The following is a 21,654-nucleotide window of genomic DNA, read 5'->3' as shown; positions in this document are numbered from 1 at the left end:
CTGCCTTCAGCTCAGGTCATGATCCCAGGGTTCTGGGATCAAGTCCCCCATCGGGCTCCCTGCTCAGCGGTGAGCCTGCTTCTCCCTCTACCCCTGCCCCTCTCCCCTGCTCATGCTCTCTCTCTCACTCCTCTCTTTCTCTCAATAAATAAAATCTTTTAAAAAAACCCTTTTCTTTTGAAATAATTATAGCTTCACAGGAAATTGCAAAGTTCGTATAGAGGGGTCCCACTTACCCTTCACCCAGTTCCCCCCAGTGGTTGCATCTTTTTTTTTTTTTTTTTTTTAAGATTTTATCCATTTATTTGAGAGAGAGAGAATGAGAGACAGAGAGCATGAGAGGGAGGAGGGTCAGAGGGAGAAGCAGACTCCCTGCCGAGCAGGGAGCCCGATGCGGGACTCGATCCCGGGACTCCAGGATCATGACCCGAGCCGAAGGCAGTCGCTTTACCAACTGAGCCACCCAGGCGCCCCCCAGTGTTTTTTTGTTTTTGTTTTTGTTTTTTAAGTAAGCTCAACACCCAATGTGGGCTTGAATTCATGACCCCGAGGTCAAGAGTCATATGCTCTACCAACTGAGCCAGCCACGCACTCCTCTTATCCTTTTTAATATAGACTGAGTATTAGAAAGCTTTGTAAAAATAAATAAATAAATAAATAAATAAATAATTTTAAAAAAGAAAGCTTTGTATTCTTATTAGTTTATTTCTAAATATACTTTCATATTGGATAACATATGGTCTTTCTATGGGAAATAATGTCTTTCAATGTATACATACCAAGAGGAGTGTGATTTATGATTTGAGTTCATTCAACTTTACTAGTTCTGTGAAAGATAACTAACTTAAAAAATATTATATGTGCTAATGCACAAATGTTCTGATTTTTCTCTTGCGTTTTTAGAAACATTAAAGGAAATTGATGATGTCTATGAAAAATATAAGAAAGAAGATGATTCAAACCAGAAAAAACGCCTACAGCAACATCTCCAGAGAGCATTAATCAATAGTCAAGAATTGGGAGATGAAAAAATTCAGATTGTCACACAGATGCTCGAATTGGTGGAAAATCGGGCAAGGCAAATGGAGTTGCATTCACAGTGTTTTCAAGATCCTGCTGAAGGTGAACGGGCCTCGGATAAGGCAAAGATGGATTCCAGCCAACCGGAAAGATCTTCAAGAAGACCCCGCAGACAGCGAACCAGTGAAAGCCGTGATTTATGTCACATGACGAATGGGATTGAAGACTGTGATGATCAGCCACCTAAAGAAAAGAAATCCAAGTCAGCCAAGAAAAAGAAACGCTCCAAGGCCAAGCAGGAAAGGGAAGCATCACCTGTTGAGTTTGCAATCGATCCCAATGAACCTACATACTGTTTATGTAACCAAGTGTCTTATGGGGAAATGATCGGATGTGACAATGAACAGTGTCCAATTGAATGGTTTCACTTTTCGTGTGTTTCGCTTACCTATAAACCAAAGGGGAAGTGGTATTGCCCAAAGTGCAGGGGAGATAATGAGAAAACAATGGACAAAAGTACTGACAAGGCAAAAAAGGATAGAAGATCGAGGTAGTAAATGCCATCCACATTTTAAAAGGTTATTTGTCTTTTATATAATTCTTTCAGAATTTACTTTCGGAAAATGTTTTAGGGTAAATGCATAAGACTATGCAATAATTTTTAATCATTAGTATTAATGGTGTATTAAAAGTTGTTGTACTTTGTCTGTGACCTTAATTTTCTGCACTGAATTACCAAATATTTTAAACCAGGTAGTCTTTAGATCACCTGATGAAAGGAGCAGGGAATAGGGAGAGGGTGGTGTGAATATTATAAAAACTTCACAAACCATGCCTATTTCATTTTCATTTAAAACTACAATGCTGTTTTTTGGGTAAACACCAAAATTTTGCTAGCATTTTAGTTCTCTGGGCTTTAAAAAATTTAGGTACAGTTGGAGTTCTCTGTAAGCATTCAGATTATCTTGGGTAATTTACAATATGAACACTACACTTAGAGCTTCTTTCTCCCTAGCCCCATTTATACATACACTTGTTCATCTCTAGTCTTCCAAGAGTTTAAGGAGCTAGAGATAAGAATAATTTGGGATTCCATGTGGAATAATGTGCTCTTACTAGAGTATTTGCTGCTGTATTTTCCTTAGTAGCATTTTGATACACTGTCAGTAGCCCATTTGTAAATGCCTTGCTGCTGAATCATAGATACATTTAATCTAGTGCTTAATAAGGGAGTTGTGTTGTGTTTTGTTCTAATTGGGACAGGTAAGCGTAGTTAGGATACCAAAAATGGTGCCATGGGCTTATATTGGAAAATATGGGGTTATGTAGTATGGTTCAAGGTTGAGCAATTTAAAAAATGCATCTTATTTAATAACATTTTCCACGTAACCTGCTGCTACGATGCCTAGCCACAGGCCTGTCAGTGGGAAAAAGGGCATACGTTAGTCTTTAAATACTGCCTTTATGTCAAACAGGAGTTTAAATAGTTTTCTAGTGGCTACAGTTGATTTCTGTCCCAATCAGTGATTATATATTATTTTAAGTAATAGTGTATTCACTTTAACTTTCTGGTATTGGTGCTGTTTGATGTTTTCACGTTTAATGAACTAATTTTATTATAACAATGCAATTAATAATGTATTTGTAAATTGAATTTTCCAAGATTCTGATATTTTAAGGATAAGCATATTGATGGATATATGAACATCTATTCGGAGAATTTTTTGGTTTGGGGGAGGAGGCATCAGATTAACTAGTCCTTTAAATCTATGTGTAACATACTTTTTATTCCTCATTTCTCCCTAATCTGATGATCTTGATTCTTTTTGATTAACATGTGAAAAATTCTGTCTGCTTGTTTGGAGAAAAAAAAAAATTTTTTTTTTTCCTCTTCTAGCTCTCCTGTGTGACTTTTAGGCATGTTACTTCACCTCCTCTGGGTGTCAGGTTATTCATCTGTAATATGAGGTTGGCTTAAATATCTCTAAGGTTCTTTTGAGATCCGTAGTATTTGCACTATAGTGAGGATTTTAATAATCAAATGACTTGTTTTTCTCTTTTTTAAATTTTGTCCTTCATTCTGAGATGTGAAGACAGTTTAAAGGTGATCTTTGAGACAGGTAAATGCACAATATTTGATTAACTTCTGTCCTAAGGATGTTTTGCTTGATGACTGGAAGCAGTTGGTTATGTTGCTTCTTGAGCGAGAAATATCAGGCAGCATGATGATGAATTTATTTTGTTGTAACATAGTTGAGTTGTAAAAAAATTCTTTTCTCTCTTGAGAATACCGCATTTTGTCTTAGTGATTACATCCTCATTACCAGGATAGAGCTATTTACCTGACACCATTAAAAATATCCGTATGTGCACAGTCTCCAAAAGCTTTCAGCTGTGACTATGTAGAAGTCAACACTTTTTCATACATTAAATTTCCCTCAGTATATGAGGAAAAAAAACAACTCCATTATAGAAGTACCCAAATTTGTATTAGGCTTGATAGGAAAACAGATATGGAAAATCCTAGAAGATGTGCTCTCTTTATGACCTAATGTTTGAGACAGTTTTATTTTTATGAATTTTTTTGTTTGTTTTCCATACCACACAGGAAATAGAAGTCTTAAGTTTGCATAACATTTTGACTAGGATTTCTTTTTTAAGATTCTAGATTTCATATACTGTCTCATACCATAGTTATCAGCTCATGCTATAAACCAGTGGTTCCTAAACTTGTCTCCTATTAGAATTACCTCAAAAGCTTCAAGAAATGCAGATACCTGTGTCCCACACCCCAGCAATTGTGATCTAATTCATTTGGAATGTGGCTGAAACATTAGAATTTTTTTTTAAATCCCCAGGTGATTCTAATCTACAGAAAAGTTTTTTAGAACTGCCGTATTATGAAAATTTGAGCCTATTGAAAAGTGTGGGTGACTTCTCTACATCCAGATTTATATGACTGTCTAGCACATAGAAGTTCTGATACATGCACAAGAGGTTGTCCCTTGCCCCCAGTGGTCTGCCAACACTTAAAGACTCAACACTTGAGTGCTCCTTGTGTGCTGGGTACTGTTCTAAGCAGTGGTGGTTTCAAAAGAAAAAGTCCTTGCTCATGCACCAGACGTTTTGATGGGAAGTCAAATGTGTGTAATGTTAGGTAACTGTTAGAGGGGAGTAAAGCAGAGTAACAAGATGGATGGGAAGGGAGGTGAGTCTTAATTATGGTGATTAAAGAAAGTCTTAAAGGAAGTGATCTTTGAGCTGAGACCAGAGGGAAAGAAGCAAGTGAGCAAGGCAAAGATTTAAAGGAAGGGAGGAGTCAAACAAGCTTGCTGGTTTGATGAGAGCACTTGACACAGTGTGGGAAGGACTAGAAAACGACTCTCGAAAGCCACGGTAGAAAATTTGGGAAGGGTTTATATTGAAGAGTTCTTTGAGGATCACTCTGATCATGCTGCATGCAAAATGTGTCATAGGGAGGCTTGGTGAAAATAGGGAGTATCAGGAGACTCTCTTAGAAGTCTTTGCACCAAAAAAAAAAAGAAGTCTTTGCACCAGAAATATTGGTAGCTTAGACCAGGGCAGTAGCCGTGGAAGTGGTGGTGAGTGGTAGGACTCTTCTTATGTCTTCAAGATCCTGCCAGTGGAAGGATTTTGGCCCAGCAACCAGAAAGCAAAGAGATGACCAGGGTGACTCTTAGGTTTTTTGGCTTGAGGGAACAAATCAAGATTTCTGTTTGCATTTGGGTTTGAGATACCTGATTTCTCATGGGATCCAGCATGGAATTGAGGGAGGGGCCAGGAGCTAAACATTTGGGATCCAGCATGGAATTGAGGGAGGGACCATTTGGGAATTAGCCAATAAGAGTTTAGAGGCATGTGACAAATCACTTGTAAACAGATAAGTGCCTCTCAAATTTTAATGTGCCTGAGAGTCACCTGTTTTTGTTAAAATGCAAATTCGGATTCAGTAGGTCTGGTGTGGGGCCTGAGGTGCTACGTTTCTAACAAGCTCTTCGGCGAGGCTGCTGCTGCTGGCTCTGGGACCCACGGTTTGAGGTGCAACTGTGTGGATCCAGAAGAGGGTGGGGTGGGTCCTGGGGCACACCCAGCATTTGGAAGGGGAAGCCAGCAAAGGAGACTTCCAGATCTCTCAGATAAAGCAGAAAAATGTGGCACACCAGAACAAAAGTGACGTGTTTGAAGAAGGGAGTGGTCATTCAAGTGCTGCACAAAATAAGATGAGGACCGAGTTAGCCACTAGGTTGGGGGTTTTTCCGAGTTAACAGGCTCTGAGTTTGGGGATGAAGAACTGCTTGGAGTGGGTTGTGAGCAGAAGGGGACAGAAGTAGAACCAGCAGTTGCAGACAACTCCTTTTGATGTAAAGTGGAGCATGGATGGAGCTGAGGTGTGGGTGAGCTAAGGGAGGATTTTAACTCAAGGAGACAATATAGCATGATCATATGCAGACTGGAAAATTCCATTAGAAGGGGACAGATACATGCCGTCAGGAGAAGTGGCTTATGGCAGGAGTGAAATCTGAATAGGCAGGCAAGTGGGAATGAGTGAGAACGCACACTCAAGAGGGGTTCATCTCAAATAGGCACAGGGACAGTTCCAGTTCACGTGTCAAGAAGGAAGATGGTGTTTTAACTCATTTATTAAAATATTTATTGTACACCTATTACTTACAAGGCACTGTTTTAGGTCCTCGGGAATAAAACAGGGATCAAGACAAGATACAAATCTTTGTAACTGGATGGTGCTTAGGTTCTGGAAGTGAACAGGTGTGAATGCGGATAGCTCGCTAGATTTGGTATTGGGGAAAATGAGATCATTCTCTCTTAACAGCTTCCACTTTCCCCATTGAAGGCCTGAGATGGGGAAGGGGGAGGGATGTTCGAAATATCCCTGAGGACGGTGGGAGAGTGGACCAGGAAGGCCAGTCAGAACGGTGGGTCAGCTGGAGCCTTTGGTCATAACTTCAAACAAACTGGTACCTCCTTCTGTTGCTTGAATGCAAACAAAAAAAGAGAACAGATAAAATAACAAAATTTCAAAATATCCCTACAGGGAGCTAGAAAAAACAGCTCTCCTGTCCTTTTTATATGCCCAGTAGGTGGCTTCCTTGGAAGGATCTATCCTCATCCCCCCACCCGAAATGGAGAGGAGCCCGTCTTCGAGGAGCAGTGGAGGTAGAAATAAGTCAGACCGCTCTTCAGCCCTTCCTGAATCAAGTGCTTACAGTTTGATGTCATTGAAAATCTATTTTAAGTAAAGTGTAAGTTAACAAGGAATTACCCTTGTTATGTTACCTAAACTCTATACATCAATTAGAGAGACCAGAGCTCCTTTATCATATCCTATATGTGAGGGCAGGACGGTACCCTGTCTGAGGATTCCAGAGATGCGGATTTCTCTGGGGTCCCAGCTGGCTGGCTTCTCCTCCTTGGCCTGCAGTTTGTTCAGCTGTAAAACGAATGATTTAAGATACAGTTATGCCAAAAACATGGTTATTAGTATTCACATCCCTTGACATTGTTAGGAAAGAGTTTTCCAGGTCACAAACTTACTAATTGTTGAGTTTATGAAAGAACGGGGTTTAGTTCACGTAACTAGTAACTGGACTTCCAAACAGGGTTTTCTAAACTTCAGACACTGGAATGATCTTGATGGATTTTCGCCATGTCCACATCCCATTCTAGTTTTATATTTGGAAGTATTACTTAAAACTTTTCTTTAAAACAACTCACTTTTTGATGCCAATTTATTTTTAAAAGAAGGCATATCACTTTGGTGAGTGGAAAATTAGTATCACTGACTGGATTACCTTAAAATACAATGGAAACAAAGCAGTGTTACTAAATTCTAGCTATGTAGGATTGCTGTGGAAACAGCCTCCAATCTGTTCTCCCTTTTTAAGAAGTGTGATTAATAAATACTCTTAGGTAAGGGTAAAAAGACATGTAAGCACCAAATCAAGTCTTTCTGCATGATGTAACCAAAAAGATTTAAGGAGAATTTTGAGCACCCCCTTAACCATCCTTCTCTGGGAAACACTTTAAGCAACAGAAGGTTAGCTACTGCAGTTTCTCGACTATTAGTATAAAACAGAAATACGAACATGTCTTAAAGGCATCTATCTACCTACATGCATGCAGATGGACTCTGCCTAGTAATAAAGGTTTCTGTAACCGCCCCCGCCCCTTCCCAAGGTATTGACCAGCATTACCCACATCAGTATTAAAGTAACTGACGTTACCCTGACTCAAAGTTTCTGGTCTTGTCAGTTTTTTAATCTCAGGATAAAAATAATGCAGCTCTTTCAATGCCACTCAGTGAGCAGAGAGAGATGTCCCAGGCGGCCTTGTTTGTGGTGCTTTTGGGCCTGGCATTCCAGCCTTGAAAAAAAAAAAAACCCTTAAAATTTTCCAGATAACTTCCTCAGTTGCCCACTGGCTAGTGAGTGGATTCTTGATTTGGCAATCTTCATTGTAAAAAAAAAAAAAAAAATTCCAATTTCCTTATGAATTAGATAATACCAACATGTCCTAACACTGAAGGCCTGAGATTTAGGGTGTCGCAGTGTGTTTTGGTATGGTGAGTAGTTGTGCGCCCACATGCACTAAAGTAGTCTTTCACGTTTTAATTGTATTAGATAAAAATTGTCCTGCCTTCTTAGATAATGTCCTTCAATCCTTTTTGACATATGGTATGACGTAAACGAAGATTTGATGTCTTCATCCTTTGACTCGGCACCATGTTTATGTACGGGGATATCCTTCGATCTTGCCCCAGTGTGGAGGGCTGTTACCTCTCTACTTGCCTCAGACTAGTTTTTAAAATAAATGTGGCTGCTTTTAATGAGTTTCGTTCTTCGTTGCTTCTAAAACTGCCTGCCTAGCACTGGAAAAGCATTTGGTCAAATTTGTGTCTAGCTTAAAAATAAATACATTCTAAGAGAGGATCTAGTGCTTGAGCTTTAATGTATGGTTTTGGTTTTTTAAATATGTGGATTCCCCTCCCCCCCCCGCCCCTGTTTTTGACTGTGTTCAGATGGCAGTTTTGCTATATCTTTGCTATGAACAGCAAAACTGAATTACTTTGACCAGAGTCCTTAATTTATTTGTATAGTACATTAATCTTAGAAACTTCCCACATAGAAGCAAACGTGTTAGGCCAACCAGCTTGTTTGCTCTCCGAAGATTCAGGTTTTAGACTAGTGATATGGGATCATGCCCTCAGTGGGAAGTAAGGGTTTGGGTACGGACACGGACAGAAGAACTGCTGTTAGGCTTATCAGGAATGTAGAATTAGGTAGCATGTAGCACCACCAAGCCTTTAAGACAGACTTTTATTGTACTTTTGGCCCATCCTGAGACATGGTAAATCCCTCAACTGTCAGAAATTTCCCCCTCTGAGCTTTAGAGTGTGTTTTGCTTTTTGGTTATAAATTTGCATTTCTCACCAACTTGAAAAAAAATCAATTCTCACGGATTAAGGAAAGAGATTATATAAACTGTAGCAAAATAGCAACTGAAAAGTTACTCAGTTTTGACTACAAAACGTTGATAGTAGCTTTGGCTTTGAATTTATGATGCTTGAGTATTACACTGAAAAAAAAAATTTTTTTTAAGTTTTTTATTTATTTATTTGACAGAGAGAAACACAGCAAGAGAGGGAACACTAGCAGGGGGAGTGGGAGAGGGAGAAGCAGGCTTCCTGTGGAGCAGGGAGCCCGATGGGGGGCTCGATTCCAGGACCCTGGGATCATGACCTGAGCCGAAGGCAGACACCCAACGACTGAGCCACCCAGGCGCCCCTACATTGAAAATTTTCTACATCTACATCAGTTTAGTGTTATTTTGGAATAATTCTGGCTGGATTTAAGGTGTAATTTAGTAAAACAGACAATCTAGAACTTTTCTGATTACACAGTGGAAAAGAAACTTTCCATGGCTAGTTAAGAGAGGAAAACAATAGAAGGATGTAACTTATTTTTTCTTATTTAAATCTTTGTTAAAAATCCATCTGAAATTAGATCAAATGCTTAATTATCTGGGATTGAGAGATTTTAAAACTTTTATATATTACTTTCATATCATGAAAATCGGAAAACAAGACTGAGCCTTTTAAGCTAACAAGAGTGAGTTTAGGATCTTGGTAAAGCATTTTTGTAAAGAAGTACTTTATGTCTCAAAGAGTTTGTAGTACCTGCTTAAATAATTCGTGGGTAACTCTGTGAGTTGCAAAATAGTAGCTAAGGGTACTATTTTACGTGAGGGGTTAAGGTAGACGAATTGCTGGGGTTTTTTGCTTGTTTGTTTTTGTTTTTTTACCAGATACCCGAATCTTTGTTCTACTCGTTATGTCCCACTGAAGACCATCCTTCTGAGGGAGCAAAAATGCAAACATTATGCTATGTAAGAGAATGTTACTGCACACAATCACTGGTAAATAATTCCCAGACATAAACTGTGTGTCCTTGCTTTCCTTGCCATTTTTTTCCATTTTTCCGCTGACTTCCTCATCCTGACCTTTGACGTTAGTATGACAATTCAAGGATAATTTAGGTAGGCTGAAAGAACAATTCGCAAAAGCATACCACCTAGAACTAGAAGAACATTCCTGTGGTGACCAACCAACATCTCTGCCTTGCAGTGACATTATATTCCAAACCAGAGTTTATTCCTAAAGTGTTCCATGGATCCTGGAATGCTCTTCTGCCCAAAAGAAGCTAGGGTATTTGGCATGTGATACCCCTACTCTTAGAGATTCAAAAGGTACGTGATAGAGGTTCTGAGAAATCTTGCCACATTTGCCCTGTAATGCCTCTTCATACCCTGAGGAAGTAGGAGGTCTTTCAAACTTTTTGAGACTATTGCCCCTAAACTATACCGTGAAAGGATCATATTCAGATGTTTTGGGTGATGATGCTGTATAGGGAGTTACACCCCAGCCCCTCTTTCCTACAAGCCTCAGTATTCTTGATACCATTGGTACTACTGTTCAAAGGCCTCAGGGACAGGGACTTGGACCTTCTTTCTGTCTGTTAGGCAGTTTTAGGAATTTAGCCTTCCTAAATGAATCCGATACAACAAATAACTATCGTTCAAGTAAGAATCGTCTGTCAAATATAACTGGGTTATGTAGCCCTATTAGCTCAACCTTGAAAGTATTGTGCTCAGTTTCTTGATTGGTAAAATTGGCCTAGATTTCTTAGGTACAAAGTAGCTATAACCTTCATATTTGATCAGAGAAATTCCAGAAGAGACCACTGTTAATAATCTTGTACCCGTTTCTGGGAAAAGCATGGACTACAAAGAGCAAGTAATAATAAAGATCTGAACCCAAGCCATATTTTATTATTGCCATATGAGTCAATGATGTGAGAACTGACCTCTGGGGAAAATTTTGTGCTCCCAGTGGGCTCGACATTTATTAGGATTTAATGTCGTGATACCCCTTTGGCTCTAGAAACTATAAAGATCAAGTAAACTGTTGTCCTTGGAGATTTTTATTGTTATTTCAAAGTAATATAATTTGTTTCTGTAAAATGCATTTACTGAAAAGGCAGAATTTCTTAACCAATGTCATGGCCAGAAATTTCTATGAAAGGGTAGGGAAATACTTTCTGTAGATAGAACTAAAATCTAAATTGTGTATGAGGCACAGGGCCTCTGGAGAAAATGGGTAGCCAATTGCCCAAGACTTATAACTCCAGGCAGTAACTGGCAGAGTTCCAAATTTACCATTTCTAGCACAGTTTAGTTGAGAGGGTAGGAGATCTTTTTATTTGTTTCACACTGTTATTAGTTGGGGTCTTCAGAGAGATCAATAGCCATGAGGAATAAGATAAGTAAATTATTCCTGGAACCAGAAGATTAAGCTAAAGCAGTAATCGATGAGAAAGAGGAAAAGAAAAAGAAAGAAAAGAAAGAGGGAGGAAGGGGAGGAGGGAGGGAGGAAGGAAGGAAGGAAGGAATGAAGCAAGGAAGGAGGGAGGGAAAGGGGGAAAGGAAAAGAAAAAAGAAAAGAAAAGAAAAAGAAAAAAGAGCAAAGTTCTCTACCTACCACCATCATGCTCGGAAGCATCACGTCAAGTTTTTCCAAACTGCAGGGGTGCCATAAATTCTTTTAAAACAATGAAAAAGCACCAGCTCTTTACTCCCATTGCTTCATGATAGTCTTGATCACCGTGCTAGGTTAGAGAGCAATCCATTTAGTTGCCTCAAATTTTCTGTTTCTGGGGAATCTTTGGGGAACATTTGAACACGGGGAACATCTGAAATCCTGATATCGGGAAACCTCCTTTCTCAAAGCACATAAAACTCACTCCCAAGTCTTTGTCATGCTTTACACAGTTTTACTTATTTTTAATAAATTATCAATTTTTTAATGTTTTAATCAATTGTGCACTAGTAATTATAATACTAACAATTCAGAAAGGTTTTAACTTAGAAGCATATTTTTGTTGCAAAGAAGTATAAGTGGGTAGTCAAACAGTTCTTAAGAATAAAGAATGCATCATTAGGGGCGCCTGGGTGGCTCAGTCGTTAAGCGTCTGCCTTCAGCTCAGGTCATGATCCTGGGGTCCTGGGATCGAGCCCCACATCGGGCTCCCTGCTCTGCGGGGAGCCTGCTTCTCCTTCTCCCACTCCCCCTGCTTGTGTTCCCTCTCTTGCTGTGTCTCTCTCTGTCAGATAAATAAAAAAATCGTTAAAAAAAAAAAAAAAGATTTAAAAGAAGAATGCATCATTAGGATACTATTTTGTGGGTGAACTGGAATGGATATACAATTTCAGGGGAAAAAGAGTGTTAAACTCTTATCTGTTGGTACCTTTACATGTATAGTATTTATATTCCACTGAATATATTTGAGTAATGTAATGGTTTTATTTTAAAATGCCGGTATGGGGCACCTGGCTGGCTCAGTTGGTAGAGCGGGCGACTCTTGAACTTGAGGTCCTGACTTCCAGCCCTGCATTGGGTGTAGAGCTTACTAAATAAATAAATAAATAAATAAATAAGTAAATAAATAAATAAAATGCTGGTGTAGATAATATGCGAGAATTTCTATTTTTTGCATTCATGTAAGCTTATGATGAAACATTTTAGAGGTCAAGTTATATGTCTGAGAGGAAACACAGTTTTTCAAAAAAATTTAGTAGATGCGAGAGCAAAACCAGAAATCATTGACAGATACACTCTGTTCAGTACATTGGCCTTGACCCTCTCGCCTCAAATGCTTTATCCCACCTTAGCCTTAGACTTTGCGATTATCAGAATCTTCACCTGCTACCGAAAAGCAGTTCTCGATTTTCAGCAGCGCATCCTCTGACACCACCTTCTATCGTTCTGGCTCATTCCCTTCTCTCCTCTGACTTGAGCCCCTCTTCAGCACCAGGACCTCCAAAATACTCCCACCAAACCTTCCCACTCGTTCACCTTTTCAGGTTGGCTTTGGCCTCTTTATCTGACTCAGACTCCTGGGCCCATTGCGTTGATCTGGTGTTCGCTCACTCTCCCCTCCCTCACTTCTTTACCCTCACCCCCGTCTACACCCAGCTCAGCCCACTAGGCTTCTGCAGCCCCGGGCCTGGAAGGAGGCTAGTGCTTCTCCCTCTCGGAGACCCCTGTGCTGTTCTTGAAGCTCTGCAAACCTGCAGTGCCTTCCTCCGTCTACACTCACAAGTGGATTAATTCACTTCTTATTTCCCTGGAAACAACAAGGTTAATCAGAGTTCTCCACCCGCTGTTTCTACCCAAGCTCTTGGCCTGCCTGCCTTCCATCTCCTTCCGAGGGATGACTGTCTGTTGCAGAAGCTCTACCTGTGCACAGTGACTTCGCTCCCATGGTTACTCCCTTTGGTCCTAGGGATCCCCCTCTGCCCCTTCCACTGGACTTCCTACTGGCATGTGATGTTGTAATAGTTTCCATCTTAAAAACAAGAAGGAAAAAACAGTGACAGTAAGCAGCCCCACATCCTCTGCCAACTCATGTCCCATTTTCTTCACTCACCTTTGGGGAGAGACTCCTCAAAAGGGTTGTCTTTTCTTGTCTCTCTTGCCTTCCATTCTCTTCAGAATGGCTTTGTTTCCAGCATTCCATGGAAACTGCCTTCACATTGTCCACTTCAACTGTTCCTTCTCTGTTTTCTTATCTTTTCAAATGACAGCATTTGACACAAATGGTCACTCTTAAAACATTTTGTCTCTTTTCCCTTGGCCTCCAGAGTACAAAGTGCACTTGCTCTCGAATCTCCTCCAACCTCACAGATTGTTCCTGCTCATTCTGTTTTGCTGAATAGGCTCCTTCTTCCTGTCCTCAGAGGTTGGAGTGTCCCAGGCTGAGGCTTCAGAAGGACACTCATGTTCATTCGCCACCAAATCTCAGCCTGTCTGGTGTCTTTAAACTCCTTTTATACTCTGATGGCCCCCAAATGTGTATCAGCAACCCAACCCTCATCTCGGCTTGCATAGCCCACCGCCCTCCTGCCCTTTGCCTGTCTAATGGCCATCTCAAACTAAACACCTTAGCCCCTGATTTTTGTACTCCCCCCCACCCCCACCGCCCCAGCCACCAACCTATTCTTTCCTTGTCTTTCTCTTTGCAGTAAAGGGCAGTTCCATCTTTCAGTTGCTCAGGCCAAAAATCTTGGAGTCATCCTTGATTCCTTTGGTTCTCTTATACTCCCAAACAAATCTGTCTGCAAATCCTGTCAGATTGACCTTCAAAATATATTAAGTGGCTTGCTGCTCGGCTGATCTTTACCTCATTTAGACCATCGTCAATCACTTCTGCCAGAACTGTTGTAATGACTTCCCAACCAATCTTCCCGTTGCTACATTTGTCCGTATGTTTATTCTCAACAAGGCAGCTAAAAAGATCCAGCAAATTAGTGTCTCCTCTGCTAAACGTCCTTCAGTGGATGCCCAACTGATAGTAAAATCTGAAATCTGTACAATGGCCTAAAAGGCTGCATTTAATCGGGTTCTGAGTATTGACTTCTAGCACTCTCCTTTAGTTCACTCTATTCCAGCCACATCAGATGGGCCACCTTGCTGTGCTGTGAACATATCTATCACATCAGCCACAGGGCCTTTGCACTTACTCTTCCCTCTGTCTGCGGTGGTCTCCTCTCAGATTTCCATTTCATTTGCCCCCTCTATCACTCCACGAATACCTATTTTATACTGTAGAATGTCCTGTGTTCCTCCACCAGAACTCTTATCCAACTCCATTTAGGTTAGAAGAAAGACCATACTCTGACATTCTAACTAAAGAATGATTATCTATCCCAGTGGTGCCTCCAAAAGAATAAAAATATTAGAAAAATAAAATAAAAATAAAAGAGAATGATTATCTGACCCTAACCTTCTCACCAGATTTTTAATATCGTTTGTCCTGCTAATGTGATACTAATCCAAACAAATCTTGAATTTGTGGAAATTTGAGATTGCATACGAAGACAATTCAAATATAACAGAAAGAAGACCAATAAAAAGAGAAAATGTTCCAATGACGTGTTATCTCCCCCTTTGCCTTTAATTTTTCTTCATAGCCTGTGGTTATTTGACTGTCTCCTCCCACTAAAATGTAAGCTTCTGGAGAGCAGGAATCATGTTTTGCTCACAGCTGTATTTTCAGTGCCTAGAACAGGGCAAACACACTATATGTCCTTAATAAATATGTTTTCGAATGAATGTCATAAAACTTTTGTTAATCTAGCCTGGTGCCTTTGGTCTTTAAACATATCATCACTTTTCAATAGGCCTGTTTTCTTAAAATGAAGATGATGAATGGAACCAGTACTTGTCCATATTACTGAGTAATCAATGGATCTGGCAGAGATCTACTTATCAGGGCATTAAGGGAACATTTAGCTATTGTGTACTTTCTCTAAAATTAAAACCTGATGCATTTAGTTCATGTCTGGGGGAGAAAACATGTTCGGGAGGAAAACACAAGAATGCTTTTGGTTCCATAGCAAGAATTAAATATGAGGTTGAGTAGAGGAAATGAGAAATTAATTTTAATAATGCTTAATTTTTCAAGGAATAGTACATAGCACAAACCAGTTATAAAGGCATTAAATGGACAGTCACCATCACAAAATACTAATTGTCCACTGGGCAGTTGGGTCTGAATAAAGGAAGACAGGGCTCACTGAAGTTTTACTTGAACCTCCTATGACCTCAGAAACAAATTTGTCAGATTCTGTAACAATCAAGCCATACACATAGGGCTTGCAGCTTATCCACTGAGAAAAATGAAGGGTCACCTTATTACCCTTGATTTCCTGTGTCAAAATGTAGAAAACCGTCCTCTGCTATCCAGACATCAAAACTGTATTACTTAAATCAGGGAGGACCTTTCCCAGGTGCTGTCTTTGTCGGTATACAAATGCTCTTTTTTACAGGGTGAGGTTCTCCGCCTAAACAAGCTGAACACAAAACAGCAAATGTGCAAGGTCACAGGTAGATTAGAAAAAATGTTCAAAATGCTACATCCCAGGAAAATACTGATTAGCCACAGTCTTGTATGATTTGGGGAAGGAGGTATAGAAACAGCAAATAATCTGGCCAGAGTGCTGCAGTTAGGGACCCATGCCAGACATAGCTAATTTTTTCCTGGCATTCTTTACTGCTGAGCTCCGGTGACCTCAAAAAGTCTTCTCAATACACACCTTTAAGGAGCTACCATCAGTTGATTGACTTTAGCATCGGAGATCAAACCTATTTGCTTTTGCAATTCTAATGGAACTTCAGACATTCTTTAGGGTAGGCATTCTGCTTTCTGATTGCAGTTCTATGCAGATCATTTTGCAGAAGATCAAAACAAGTTATTATCGACAACTCATCCCAGACCGGGTTAAACAGGACCCATAAAGAGAATGCACCTTTCTGTTTGCTGGATCCCCAAACTGGGTTTTTCCTCTTTCTTAGTTTGTAGTAAAGTACCTTGGAATTTACGGGCTAGATGGAGTTGGAAAAGCAGAGACCAGCGCTTCTAGATTAGATCCTGTGCTAAGTGTGTAACACAGGCTCATCATTAACGAATTGTAAAGGGAAGGATGTGCATGGCTTCCCTGAAGTCATTATTCTGCCCTCTGAGTTGGGATTCCAAAGACTTATTGGTGGTGAGGCATTCCAAAGAAGTTGGCATCTTTCCTACTTGCTTTTCAAATACTCCACATTCTCCTTGACTTCTGTGGTGCTTGACAGTGTGGCCATTTCTCGCCGTTGTCTGATTTTGCCTTCACTGAAACCGCACTCCATTTGCCTTTACATCTAGGACCCTTTTCTTATCTGCATTAGTCCTTCTCTGTCTCCTTAACTGGAGATGCTCAGCCGTGGCCTTCTGTTTATCTCCACCCTCCCTTCTGAGATCTCAATCCATACGGCTTCACCCCTCATCTCACTGGTCTACATCACAAGCCCTTAGCCTGATAAGCAAGCCTTCTCGGTCCCATTGCGCTAACTAGATCCTCTTGGATGGCGCAGTATCAGCTCACAGCAGTGCATCTTTGCTTTGACTGGTCCAGGTCCCTCCCAATTTCCATGTCAGCTAAACTCTCCCAGTGTCATTTCCATCCACTTACCTTCCACTACAGACGCCTTGCTGCCAATGCCATGGGAGATAAAAAAGAAAAAAAAAAATCTCCTGACCTTGAAAGTCCTAGAAAGCCAATGGATTTTTTCCTCAAAGAAGGGGAGAAGCTGTGAACCATGGAGAAGGCAGTCTCTCAACAAGTTCTCAAACAGAGATGCATGTCTCTGTGCTGGTCACCCTGTCCGAAACAAATGTATATTATATTACACATTATATACTATATATTACAATTTATATGTTATATATTATTTTCCTTCTTTTTGAAGTGTTGGTCCTACTTTTCTATTTGCATATTCTTGTTACATGATCTAATGTTTCAATAAATTTGAGATTCAGTTGAATTAATACCACATGATCAGCATGGCTTAATATTCTAACCTAGATAGATATGGAAAGAAGGGTTTTGATTGGGCCAGAGGAACTTAGGACAATCTGAGCACATTATACAGATCTTTGGGGATTGCTCTGGAATAGTGGCAAAGCCTTAGAACAGCTTGGAGGGAAAGATATTGGAAGGTGAGAAATGGTTGAAAAATAGGTGGGAATTTGCTGGATTCTCTTGTCAGTCCACTTGCCAGCAGGGAAGGTACATTCCCATGTCCCCTCTGCCACATCGGGGTCTGCCCTTGTGGGTTGGCTGGGACTGGGGAACGTAATGAGTCTAATCCACTTAGCAAGATCACTTAGCTACAGTTCTAGAGTCATGCTCTCCACCAGCATATTAATAATAAGGCTGGCATTTGGTCTGCTCCTTATCTCTCTATTAGTTCAAGCATGCATGGGAAAACAAGGAAAGGTGTTATTTATTCACCTCCACATTTAGTTAATAATTAGTCCTCAATAAATAGTTGTTGAGTGATTAAGGAGCTTTCCCATTGTATAAATTCTTCTCATCTCACCTCGTTTGGTTTGGTCCAGCGTAGGACCCAGTTGAATTGCAATCTCAAAAGTCACGTGAGAAGCTATGGCCCTGGGCTAGTATCTCTGGTAGAGAGAAAAAGCCCATTGGTTTGTTTGCCAGATTTCTTGCATATATCTTGTCCCAGGGTTGGGTGAGGTAACATTAGGATAGCTCTTTCCCTGAGGAACACACTGATTTGTCCTCGACAGTTAGTGTATTTGACCTCATCTAGCTGGAAGTGACCCTGGGATGACTCCCATCTTTTCGGTAAGCACCTTTCAGAATGCAATTTCATTTTGGACAAGACATTCATAATCTTCTCATCTCTCCCAAGGAGAAACTAATAAACACCAAGGGACTTTGTATGGAGCAGTTATTGAAATTTTTCCTTTTTCTCTTTCAGCTTATTTTCCAGTTGTCTTTTTCTTTATTTTCCTATCACTTGGAGTCCGAAAAGCTGAAATGATCCAGAGGATAAAGGAAAGTGACTTAAAGAGGCCCATCCACTCCCAGGGGTCCTGTCCACACAGCCCGGAGTTTCCAGAACCAGGCTGATAGCAAGCCACAGGTGTTGATATAGTAAGCTAACTTACAATAACCCACTGCCCAACCAGGAATAGGAAGGATGACTCCAACACCTTTATCTCAAAAATGCCATTGATACTTGCCAAACCACACTCGAGGACCCTCAAAGTAAAGGGCTGACTTGATGGGAGTCCAGACTTAGTGACGGAGGATCCTCAGCTTGTATTTCCCATCTCACTCCTTTCTACCTTTGTTATCTTTCTAAATTTGAAGTAAGCCACTCGTCGCCTCCTTCCAGTAACAGATGACAGATCTGCTTCTTGGATTCTCCATTCCCAAGGGACTTAAAATTCTCAAGATGGAATTTTGGGGTCCCCACATGATCTTCGCAGAAATAGTGACAGGAAGACTCGCTGCCCAGGGGTCATTAAATATGTCAATGTGAAAGGGTTTGGAATGCTTCTCCACCTGATAAAGAGGACCACCGTAAGAACAGGATATTTACATGGTGCCCAAGTATCACCATGCACGTTGTTAACTGCCTTCAGGAGGAAACATACCAGGTCAGTGCATAGGTCCAGCTGTCAGCACCTTAACCAAACCAACATTACTAATATGGAGACAGTTCACTGTTACATGCCCTGTGGCATGATGTAGTCTGAAATACCCAACATCAACTACAAATATTTTTGTCAAAATGTTCAATCTAAATCAAACTAAATGTCTCTAGAGGTAACATTTAGAGGGGATAGAACAAGTTAAATTACAACATAAGGAAACAATCCGAAAAATCTAGAATGTGAGATAACTGGCACAGACATTCCAAAAAGCCAGAGTTTTAGGGAAAAAAGCAGGGGGAAGGGGGGCGGGGGCAGGATTTCTGGGAAAAAAGACACATACTCAAATACAACCTGTGAACCTTGACTGGATCTTGGCTTGAACAAAAACTGCTATAAAAGACATTCTTGGAACAAATGGGGAAATTTGACCATAATTGAATATTAGATGATATATCATTAATTTCCTGAGATGTATAATGACATTTTGATTCCATGGAGAATGTCAGATGATCCCCGTCAGCCAGGTCAAGGCCTTACTCTTTCCATTTAGGATAAGGAATCTGCTTTTGGACACCTGGCATCCTCGTTGGCTGGGCCCAGAAAACTCATCCAGCGGGATTCTGTATGGGTTGCCCAGATGCTGACCCTGAGGCTATCTAGAAACTGGGAATCCTTTGCAATGGTACAAGACTGAAAAAGCCCTGTGGTGAAGGAACCTGTTTAATAAGGAAACCTAGCAATTACTCCGCTGGAGAACACGGATGCCCTACTCCTCAGAGGAGTTAGCTGCAACAGGGTTGAAGTGCCCTCCCTGCAGGCAGATGAGTTTCTGCTCTGGTGTCAGTGAAACCCCCCTCAGAGGAGGAGGGCGATAAGGAGAACTTTGCAGAAGGCTTGCGATTTGTGTTTCCCTCCTTAGGCTCTGCTCCAAATAGGTTGCAACCGCTAGAGACTGAAGATAACTCTGGGGAAAGCAGGTTCTTAGTAACAGGACAGAGCTAATTAGTCTACTGTGTTCTGCCTACAGCGTAATTCCTTTACCACGTTGCTCTCCTAACATGCTTCCTTTCGTGGAAGTTAATATAGTATTGGCGTAGCATATAATGGAACAAAGAGATGAGGGGGATTCCCACAAGCAACCTGACTTCAGCAGGTGGACGGAGTCATGCTCCTAATTCCTCTGTAGCCACTCCTTGCTTTGCTCTGATCCCATTTCTCATGATGCTACTGCTATTTTCGCTCTCTCAGCCCAATTCCAGTTAAAAAATGGTTGGCCATTCTAAGTGCAGCCCCAGGCGAGTGATGTTGACAGCTTGTGGTTTCTTCCCTCCACCCTGTTTTTTTTTTTTCCCCAGATTTTTTGGTGTGTGAACTGGACTTGTTTCTGGATAGGGCTGCCGGGTGGCACATGGCTAGAGGAAAGTAGTGCACGGGGGGACCAGACTTTACATGTAGTCTCTTAGGGTCTCCAGCTGGGCTTGAGAATTAAATCAACGTAAGACAGATTGACAAGAGAAAAACATACAGATTTCACGTGTGCATGCGAACCCCCATAGGAAAACAAAGACCCAGAGTAGTTGGAGCCACATGCTTTTATACTACTTTGGACAAAGAGTAGTCAATGGTGGCACATTTTGGGATGGTATAATTTGCCACCCTTCAGGGGTACATCAGTTCAATTAAATAAACCCCGGCCATGTGAATCTTCTGTGTTTGCATCATATTGGTACTGAGGGGAGCAGGGAGAGGGGCTACGGAGAAAAATGCCCTTTCAGAGCTTATCACCTAACAGGGGAGATGGACACACACACATATCCGTGGAGAAGTAATCAGGTACACCCTCATCTTCCCATCACGCAAACCACCCAACTAGCCATGCCTTAGGCCACACTCTCTGTCTAGCTGTTTGCTCGTGTCTTAAGCTGACCTCTCCTCTTGTATCCAGTCCCATCTCTTGCCGTGTTAATGACTTGGTTCAAGTGCCCCTCTCTCATGCCTGCCTCCCACTCTCTCTTCCCTAAGAGCGTGCCTCTTCAGAAATAACTGTACCCCTACCCCCAGTGAGTCAGGCTTCTCTTCTTGCCCGCCCCCACCCCCAGCTCTTGTCCTGTTTCTGGGCCGCTCTTCCAACCAAGCACCTGGGAAGACGTGCACTGTGGCAGCCTCCACTTCCTCTCTACTCCTTCCCCATCTCACTTTGGACCAGCTTCTATCCTCCGGACCCCACAGGGACTGCTTCTGCCACTCTTTCTGGTGACGTCCAGGTTGCCAACTTCAATGGTAGCATCTTTATATTTATCGCATTTGATTTCCCAGCAGGATTCAGTTCAGTTCACTCTTGAAACAATTTCCTCTCATAGTTCTTGACACGAGGCCCTTTTGGTTTTCCCTCTACCTTAGGGAATGCTACTTTTCATTCTTTTTTGTTTGTTCTTCCTTGTCCATTTGACCTTTCAGTGCCCTGGGCCCCCTTCTTGGGTCTAGCTCTACATACTCTTCTGGGTAACCCCATCCAATCCCATGGCTTTCGACATCTCTACATGTTGATGCCTCCCAAATCTGCATCTCCAGCCGTGACGTCTCCCTGGAATTCCAAATTTGTATAACCCACTGCCTAACTGATTCATCGATTCATCAATTTATTAATTCCACCAAGATGATCACATCCATCTATGCCAGCTACTCTTCTAGGTGCGGAGACAATTAGCAACACACGTAAGTAAATTAGGTGATATCTCAGAAGCTGGAAAGCCTTTGGAGAAAAATGAAGCAGGGGAGACGGATAGTGAGTGTCAAGATGAAGGAGGTGGTGTTGCAGTTTTAAGCAAGATGGTTAGGGATGTCGTACTGAGAGGTAACATCTGAGCGAAGACTTGAAGGAGTAGAGGAGTGAGCCATGTGGGTATCCGGGAAAAATAACAATCGAGGCAGAAGGTACAGCAAGGGTAAGCAACTGGGGCAGGAGTGTGCCTTTGTGTAGTCAGGAACCATCAAGGAGGTTAGTACAGCTGAAGCAAAGTGAAGGAGGCGA

General features: G+C 41.3%; 1 protein-coding gene across 1 annotated transcript in view; it reads left to right on the top strand.

Annotated features, from left to right (window-relative positions):
• ING2 (inhibitor of growth family member 2) overlaps positions 1-8,697 on the top strand; it is a 13,743-nt gene extending 5,046 nt beyond the window's left edge. The window contains exon 2 of the mRNA XM_032413684.1: positions 904-8,697. Coding sequence (XP_032269575.1) covers positions 904-1,574 — 671 coding nt within the window. The 3' untranslated portion in view covers positions 1,575-8,697. The remainder of the gene's footprint in view (positions 1-903) is intronic.
• The last annotated feature ends 12,957 nt before the right edge of the window (positions 8,698-21,654 follow it).

This window comes from Phoca vitulina, unplaced genomic scaffold (genome assembly GCF_004348235.1).
Source record: "Phoca vitulina isolate PV1807 unplaced genomic scaffold, GSC_HSeal_1.0 scaffold15, whole genome shotgun sequence".
NCBI lineage: Eukaryota > Metazoa > Chordata > Mammalia > Carnivora > Phocidae > Phoca > Phoca vitulina.
The sequence above is the reverse complement of the archived record's forward strand: the minus strand, read 5'-3'. Positions and strand labels throughout refer to the sequence as shown.